Source organism: Propithecus coquereli, unplaced genomic scaffold (assembly GCF_000956105.1).
Source record: "Propithecus coquereli isolate 6110/MARCELLA unplaced genomic scaffold, Pcoq_1.0 Scaffold553, whole genome shotgun sequence".
NCBI lineage: Eukaryota > Metazoa > Chordata > Mammalia > Primates > Indriidae > Propithecus > Propithecus coquereli.
In genome coordinates this window covers 276,280-285,033 of record NW_012151430.1, presented here as the reverse complement: position 1 = coordinate 285,033, position 8,754 = coordinate 276,280, and the positions used below count along the sequence as shown (strand labels likewise).

The following is an 8,754-nucleotide window of genomic DNA, read 5'->3' as shown; positions in this document are numbered from 1 at the left end:
GGCCTGTGCAGTCACACGGAGCCCCACGCTTGTTGCAGTGCTCTGCTATTGCTGTCTTGAAATCCTTAATTTTTGAACAAGGGGTCTGCAATTTCAGTTTGCACCGGGCCTGCAAACTAGGGAGCCGGTCCTGCCCACTGACTTTGTGCGCGCAATGCCTGGCTCCACATCTAACAGCCTCCCTCTTTCCTTTCCATCTCTAAATCCCACGGCAAAGTCCTGATGGAAAAATATTTGAAAAACCACAGAGGAGAGACGTTGTATTTGGAGGAGCTTTTCTGCTCAGCTGCAGATGGAATGGAGATGGTTGATAACAGACATGTTAAATCTCTCTGCCACGCTCGAGATCGTCTTGGCTCTGTCCACGGCTAACGGGTGATGGAGGCCTTCTACCCCCAGTCCTGGGGTAGTCCTGGTATCACATTCCTCGAAGAAGTGTAGGGGATCATATCTAATAAGCTCATTTTGTCCTGCCTTTAGAGTACAGTCCCAAGCAGGACATGGGGACGAGGCCGGATTCTCAGGCCCATGCTGGTATCTGCATGCCCACTCACCTGCTATGACTTCAGACAAATCCCAGTCCCAAAGCCTCAGTTTAATCTTCTGCAAAATGGGTCACACTTGACATCATGAGGCTTTGGGGCCTCAACTGCTCATCTCTCTGTGGGTCAGGGGCAGATCCCGAGCTCTTTTCTGAAGCTTTGTCCGGTATTTTTAGAGGTAGGTGGCCATTAATTCAGGAACATGTCCTCTCTACCACTTCTGATCTGTGGCTGGCAGAGGACATGAATCTAGCCGTGCAGTTCTAGAGGGTTCCTTCCCCTTTTCCCTGACGTCCATTCAGGGAGCTCAGGTGAGGCAACCTCACTCTGGATCTGGTCTCAGATTTGTCAGCCGGGCCCGCAGAGGGCTGAGTTCCTGGCCCAGGTCGTTTTCCTCCTGCAGAGCTGCGCGCTGGCGTCCTGCCGTAGCCAGCCTGTGAGCACGGCGACAGGCAGCCTCGTGAATCTTACTACGTCTTTAGGACGGGGTGTTCTCAAAGGCATTGTCCTCGACATCACAGAATGGCCCCTTTGCGGAAGAAGTATTTGGGGAGATTTCCCTCTGGTCCCAGCACTCAGAAAAACTGCAGAGTGAGTTTTCCCCTTGGGTGCTGTCGTCCCTCCAAGAGCTGAGCTGCTGGGACACTCGGAGCCGGAGCCGGGACCCTGTCTGGCAAGCAACGGGCCCGTGGGCAAGACGGTCTGGGGTCAGCCTGCCCAGGCTTGGTTGGCAACCTCCCCTCCTTTACTTGCTCTGGTTCCCGCAGCTTTTTGTTTGGCACTTTTCTCTTGCGTGTGCTTCATGCACTCTCTGCTGCAGAACTAGGTGTGGCATAAATAAATACGTGGATTCATGTTTAAATCCACGACATTTCCAGGGGCGCTGTGAGGATTGAGAACCGATTGCATTGCAATTGCCATGGAGCTGGGCAGGTGGGAGACCAGGGGTCCTTCCTCTGGGGGGCTCATCCTGCCACAGACGGCCGCCCCACCCCCAACCGCCAGGCCCGAAGTATTAACTGGCACCTGTTGTTTTTTTTTAATGAAATGAAAGGTCACTAAACGCACTTTGAAATCTTTGCAGCCTCCCTTGACAGTTCATCAAATTGACTTGAGAGCTGAGAAGTAAAACCGCGGCTGAAACTCTCATTTGGTGGCACCAGCAGGGACTTGTCGGGGCAGCCACACCCCGCAGGCCCCGAGGGACGGGAGGGACGGGAGGGACTGATCTTCGGGAAAGGCCCCCCGGGAAGGAGGGTGTAGGCATGGAGGAGGGGGAGCTGGGGAGCCTGGAGGGCGGGGAGCAGGCCCCAGCACCGTGGGGCCCTGAGTCGGGCGCAAGCTTGGCCTAGGTGTGAGTGGACCAGGGCCGCAGAGGTTTTCAGAGCGTGTGCTCAGAAAGGAAATCGCAGAGCTCCTGGGACCACGTGTGCTTTTCAATAAGGGAGAGAAAATGTTCACCGTGGACCAAGCGACTGTGCTCCCTGCCCTGCCCCTCCGGGCTGCGCCAGCACCTTCCCTCCACGCTCGGCCGCCTTCTGCAGGGGCGAAGCCACCTTGGCGTCCCAGCTGAGCACCACCAGGCCCAGCCGCGGCCCCGCTTGCTGCTTGTGACGTGACGTGAGCAGAGTAGGAGCCGTCACCCGCCTTTCAGGAGAGGAAGCTGAGTCTCGGGAGGGCAGTGACGTGCCCCAGGGTGCCAGTCCCAGGTCTGCGAGGCCTGTGCCCTTTGCACCGAGGCAGCAGCCTGGCAGCCCTGCGTGTGTCCCGGGAGCCGGGCCGGGCCGGGGCCTGCGGGAGGGCGGGCTCACGCCTCGTGTGTCTTCCCGGCAGTGGAACCTGGTGTGTGAGGAGGACTGGAGGATACCGCTCACCACCTCCCTGTTCTTCGTGGGCGTGCTCCTGGGCTCCTTTGTGTCGGGGCAGCTGTCGGACAGGTAAGGGCGCTGCGAGGGATAACAGGAGGGACGGGGCCCCTGGTTAACGGACTGCCCGTCTTGGGCTGGGGCTGAATTCAGGGTGTTTCCACCCAGAGACAGGAGGACCCTCAGGCCACTGGGTCAGTGATGGGAGGAGGCCTGGCCTTGCCTTCAGTCCCCATTGCCGGCACCTGCTTTTGGTCTGGTCACCCTGCCTCGTGCTCCCAGGGCTTTGGCCGGTGATGGGGAGGGTCTCCTGACCCCACCGGAAAGCACAGTCCTCACACCACAGACCCCGTGACAAAACGCGATGCTGCCATCACCCCTGCCCTCCCACGCCGGCCCCAGCTCAGGGGTGGGGTGGAAGACGCGTGATCTGTGCAGACAGCAGCCGGAGCCAGGCCATGAGCACGAACTGTGCACTCACCGCGGCGCTGGGCCGGGCCGCTGGCGGCTCACGGGGCCCCGGAGCTGCCCAGGCTGGCTCTGGGCCTGATGGAGCCCACGGGCTGGAGGAGACAGTGTCGCAGCCCGGGAGACGTGTCCCCCGGCCCCCAGACGTTCTGTGGGGTGGCTAGATGGCAGGTCTGGAGGAAGCTTCCTAGAGGAATGCCTGGCCCTCCCCAAGCTGCAAAGCCCAGTGACACCCCCAAGCCAACAGCTGAGGCCTGAGTTTGGAAATGGGGCAGGAGGCTGTGCTGATCGCACCTGTGCTCCGTTCCACCCATTGGTCAGCTACCGGGCGTGAAATTAACACTGCCACCAGCTACGGGGTCACCAGCAGAGATTGCTGAAAGGAAGCTTAGAATCGGAAGGCAGCCCCTGAGCAGATGGATGCCTGAGGCCACAGCAGGAGGAAGCTGAGAGGATGTGACGGGAGAAAAGTCTCGTGTCGCCTGACTCGGGGCTTGCAGCACACCTCGAGTTAGAGCCTCATGCAACCCGCACGTCTCACGATCCGTGTTGTGCTGTGTTCTGCAGGTTTGGCAGGAAGAGCATCCTCTTCACGACCATGGCTGTGCAAACCGGCTTCAGCTTCCTGCAGATTTTCTCCGTCAACTGGGAGATGTTCACGGTGCTGTTTGTCATCGTGGGCGTGGGCCAGATCTCCAACTACGTGGTAGCCTTCATACTAGGTAGGAACGGCTCTGAGATAGAGGGGTCCTCCCGCAGACCCTCCGAAAGGCCAGGAAAGAGAAAGCCACTGGGCTGAGCTTCCACAGCTTGATGGGCCTGAGTGTCTGTGTGCCGGGGGGAGTGTAGCCGTAGGCTCTTCAAGCCAGTGATGGGCAGGGCAGGCGCGGGGAGCCACCTCCGCGCTGGGCCCTAAATACGGTGGAGAACAAGAGCTGGCGCTAGGCCGGGCGCGGTGGCTCACGCCTGTAACCCTAGCACTCTGGGAGGCCGAGGCGGGAGGATTGTTTGAGCTCAGGAGTTTGAGACCAGCCTGAGCAAGAACGAGACCCTGTCTCTACTAAAAATAGTAAAAATTAGCCGGGCATGGTGGCGCATGCCTGTAGTCCCAACTGCTTGGGAGGCTGAGGCAGGAGGATCACTTGAGCACAAGAATTAGATTGCTGTGAGCGAGGCTGACGCCATGGCATGCTGCCCTGGGCAACGGAGTGAGACTCTGTCGCAAAAAAAAAAAAGCTGGAGCTGGTAAGAACCAGCCACGCAGCTAAGACACATGTCAGGAGCAGGCTCGGGAGAGGTGCAGAAGTCTAGGGCAGGGACGGCCGGGAGAGGTCTTTGCTCTGAGCTGTGAGGGGCCGAGGCCTGTGCAGGGACCAGGGTGGTTGGTGTGACCAGCACACGGGTGGGGGAAGTCCACGCCAGCCCGCCGCCGTTGGGCAGAGCCGGCCTCACCCCGAGGCAGGGCCGAGCCCAGAGCATATCGGCTCAGCGCAGGACAAGCCTCTCTTTGCTGATACTCGTCTGGCTCCTATCAGGCACGTGAGGGAGACAGCCAGCCACAAGGCCACGCAGAGGACCTCGGGCCCTCAGCAGCTTTCCTGGGAGGAAGCGCGGAGAGCCCAGGCCAGCTGGTCCGGTCATCCGCAGGGGCGAGAGCCGCCGTGCGCTCTCTGAGCCCACTGGGCAGGCGAGGGAAGGGGAGCTGAGGGCCATCCTGGGACAACAGACACCAGTTCCCAGACTCTCCAGTGTGACAGTATTTTCTAGTTGGCTCGCACAGTCCCTGTTTGTCCCCATTGTCACAGTGTAACTATTGGCAGTGCCCCCTTAATGCAAGTCTAACGATTCTTCTCATCTCCAGAGGCTGCATCTGGCCCGGTGGCTCTGATTGCCGTTAGGGGAGCCGCTGCCTTTTCCCAGCTGTGTGCACAGCGCAGGGTGCCAGCACGGAACTGTGCGAGCTCCCTCCTTCCATTGTTTGTGCTGAGCTCGGTGCTGCAGCCTGGCCTCCGAGGGGAGGCGGTGGGCAGAGCCGGCTGAGGGCGCTGCTCTCCTGCCCGCAGGGGGACGAGGGGAGCGAGCGTGTCTCAAAGATCATTTCTGTAGAGGCACAGCGGGCTTCAGGACAGTGCTGGGACCTGGAGACCGGAGGAATTTAGGACAGACACTGCAACCTCCTAGCGCCTATGGCCCCAAGAACGTGCGGTTCCTGGCGTGGCGAAGCCTGTCGTTCTCATGTTCTGAGTCCCCAGAATCTACCTTCCTGGCGTGACCCTCCCTGCACCTGAAAAGCCCAGCGTGTGGCTGTGTGTGGGCCAGACCCAAAACCAAATGGGCCTCCCTAAAGCAGAGGGCTCTGCCCACGGCCAGCAGACCCACTCAAAGGAGGACCCAGAGGGCCATCTGGAATGGAAGGGCAGGGAGTCGCGGTGAAGCCAGAGCAGCTCTGTCACTGGGATTGGGACAGGGGGACCCGTGCCAGGCGGTGGCACCCCCGGGTTCTGTGTAATGGTCAGCACTGAGACCTACCTCTCTGGTGGCACAGGTGCTTCTGGAGCCTGGGAGCCTCCCCTCTGCGTGGCTGGGAGGGGAGCACAGCCCAGGCTTCCTGCGGGAAGGCCACCCTGCTGGCCCCGACACTGCCATCTGCTCCCTCGCACTCCCCTCGCGGCGCCGTGCAGCTGCGTCCCACGTGCAGGGCAGGGGCGAGCAGAGGGCGGAGGGGAACGTGAGGCCACGGGAGATCATCAGGGCCGAGGGCGGCAGGCGGGACGCCAGGTGCGGCCGACTCGCTATCAGCCGGCACGCGCCGCTCGGGCGCTATCAGCTGCGGTCCAGGCTGCTTGGGAGCCGCTGCGGCTGTGGTTTTACTCCACTGGGCTCTGCAGGAAACGGCTAACTTTTGTGTCCTGGTGCGGGACGTGTCGTGTTGGGTTTCAGGTCTGAGAGTTTGAGAGCGTCACTAAAAACCAGCCTGCCCTGAAGCAGTGGGCCCCCGTCGGCACCTGGGTGGGGGACACAGCATGAGGGCGAGGCGGCCTCTGGCCTCCCACGGTGCAGCAGCGCTCTCTGGCGTTTCGGGGCTAAAATAGCCAAATTCCAGGCTTTCTTTGACTGAAATAAACCAGACGGTGGGGTCTGGGCTGAGAAGTCCCGTAGGTGCCGTCCCTTTTGCCCTCTGCTCTTGGGAAGGGTTGACCAGGCTCTGCCACGACCACCTCCAGTCCCGGAGTCTTCACGTTGATCCGAGGAGTGAATCACTCCCACTCTCAAAGCGGGGCAAGAACGGGTCTTCTCGTGCTGCTTTCTGAAGATCATCGAGCCCATCGGAGCCATAGGAAGCCAGGAAAGAAAGAACAGTGCTGCCTAACACAACGTAGATCAGACGCCTGGGAGCAAAGGTGCTGCCGGAACGATGCTGGTCTAAGAGGAAACGACTGCTCTGGACCGAGGACGCCGACCCAGCCACGCTCCAGCTCCCCGCACCGCCTCCTCCTGTTTCCCAGAAATGACGCCCGCCGCTTCCGGGTAAAACGCCAGCAGCATAGTCTTCTTTCCCCCGTAAGTAGGTGCTTCAGTGAATTCTGCATGAAAAGTTAACTGTCCCCAATCTTGACTGATTCATTAACTCGGTATTTTCCGTACTTCTAACGTCAACCCCACGCCACGCACGCTTCCCTGGGCGTGCTGAGCCGCTGACAGCTTTGCTTCCTCTGAAGTCCAGATGTCCCTCCCTTTGGTACGCGTGTGACTGATGGAGGACATCTTCCCTTTGGCTACCAGGAAGCTCTGGCAAATTTGAAATTTGACTGCATCAATTACACAGCTTTTACCAGCCACATATTTTTGAAGTGTTTTTAAATTGAAATATAGTTTTGTCCTCGTCTGCTTGGGAAGCCCATAACAAAAGACTGTAGACCGGGAGACTTAAACCGCAGAAATGTGTCGTTGCACCACTCTGGAGAGTGGATCCAAGATCCAAGTGCCGGCAGGGGAGGGCTCTCCTCTTGGGGCGCAGATGGCAAAGAGAGAGAGAGAGGGAGAGTGCGCTAGTGTCTCTTCTCATAAGGACACTAATCCTATCAGAGCAGGGCCCCACCCTATGACCACACTTCGCCTTAATTACCTCCTTACTCCAAACACAGCCACACTGGGGGTTAAGGCTTCGATGGATGAGTAATGGGGGACACAAATATTCAGTCCATAACAAATTTGCACACCATGATACTCACTCTTTTGAAGTGTACAATTGAGTGGTTTTTAGTATAACATATTCACAAAGCTGTGCCGTCATCAACTCTATCTAACTTCTCATCACTCTGAAAAGAAACCCTGTGCCCGTTAGCAGACATTCCCCTCTTCCCCAGCCCTGGCAAGCACTGATCTACGCTCCGTCTCTGATGGGTCCGCCTCTTCTGGACAGTTGATGTACATGGAATCACGTAGCAGTGGCCTTCGTGACTGGCTCCCTTCACTGGCTGTTTCCAGACGGGTCCACGTCACAGCGTGAGTTGGATTCCACTGCATGAACACAACACGGTTTGTTGGTCCATTCATCAGCCATTGGACATCTGAGTTGTCGCTACTTCGGGGCTATTATGAATAATGCTATGAGCATTTGAGAATGAGGTTTTTGTGGCTACGTGTTTCCAGTTCTCGTGGAGTTGAGCCTGAGCCCACTTACCGATGAGCTGAGTTGCAGGGTCCGACGGTGACTCTGTGCTTAACCTTTGGAGGAACCGCCAAGCTGCTTTCAAAGTGATCAGCTGTATATTTTTGTTCCTTTCTCCAAGGCACGACTTTTTACTTTTCTTTATATTTTAATGTTACCATTTTTTATTGTATTTAAATGAGAAGCTGCCTCAAAAATCTCCGAGAGGTGTGTTGGGCTATGAATACATAAACACGAGGCAGAGTTGCTGGCGCCCTTGTTTGCATTGCAGCGTGGGAGGGGAGGGCTGGGGGACCCAGGGAGGAGCAGGGACTGGCTGTCTGTTCACAGGGAGCTCACTGGTTGTGCGGAGGCTGCCAAGGCAGTTGTCAGCGAGGACATGGGGACGTGGAGCGGGGAAGAGAGCACTGCTGGCTATATGCAGAGATCCGAAAGCTTACTTCTGACGGGAGCAAACTGCGCAGGTTTATAGAGGAGAAAAGGGAAGCCTTGGGCAGGGGAATACCTATTTATTTGATGAGAATCCTGAGCATTTTCTGGCAAGCAGAGAGGTGCTGCTGTCTTCCACGGGGCCTCCTGGTCAAAGGCACTGTGTTTTCTATCATTGCCCTGACGTGTAGCACATCTCAGCTTCTTGACCAGGATAAAGGAATAACTATTACTAAGCACCTATCATGTGCCAGACAACCTACTAGGCACTTTACATACGTTATCTCGGTCCTCATGATACTACCTTCACGAAGCAGGGCTGATCAAAGTCGCTCTAGCAGGAACTTGGCGTTGGGGAGCCCAGGCTCCCTCTGCATGTCCATGGCGGACACTCCCGGCCCAGGGCTCCTGGGTCCCACCCACATCCTGGCAGCTGCGCCAGTCTCATTCCTGAGCTGGGGTTTGCTACGGCCTCTGCTGGTCGTTCGCAGACGGGCATGTCCTGCTTCCGCGTGGCTCCTGGGGCTGGCTGCTTCAGAAGCGCCCTGATCTACTGATCTACGGAAGGGAGCGGGGCCCTCTCTGAGCCACTCCCTCTGGGGAGAGGGTGTTCAGACTCGGGAGGAGGTGACAGGCAGGGGCAACACTCCTGACGTTACTCAGAGCGGGTTGGTTGGCCTCCAGCTGGTTTGACCGGACCACAAAGGGAAAATACAAATTCTCCCTCTGAAGGGGGGGTGTGGCCTCGCCCTCTCCCCTCAGTCTCAGCTGGAATCTC

The 8,754-nt window shown here is 58.0% G+C and overlaps 1 protein-coding gene across 2 annotated transcripts in view; it reads left to right on the top strand.

Annotated features, from left to right (window-relative positions):
- The window catches only part of SLC22A4 (solute carrier family 22 (organic cation/zwitterion transporter), member 4), a 41,412-nt gene that overhangs the window by 14,679 nt on the left and 17,979 nt on the right, over positions 1–8,754 (top strand). For both annotated transcript variants that reach the window (XM_012657621.1, XM_012657620.1), the window contains exons 2-3: positions 2,376–2,479; positions 3,443–3,597. In XM_012657621.1, the coding sequence (XP_012513075.1) occupies positions 2,376–2,479; positions 3,443–3,597 (259 nt within the window). The remainder of the gene's footprint in view (positions 1–2,375; positions 2,480–3,442; positions 3,598–8,754) is intronic.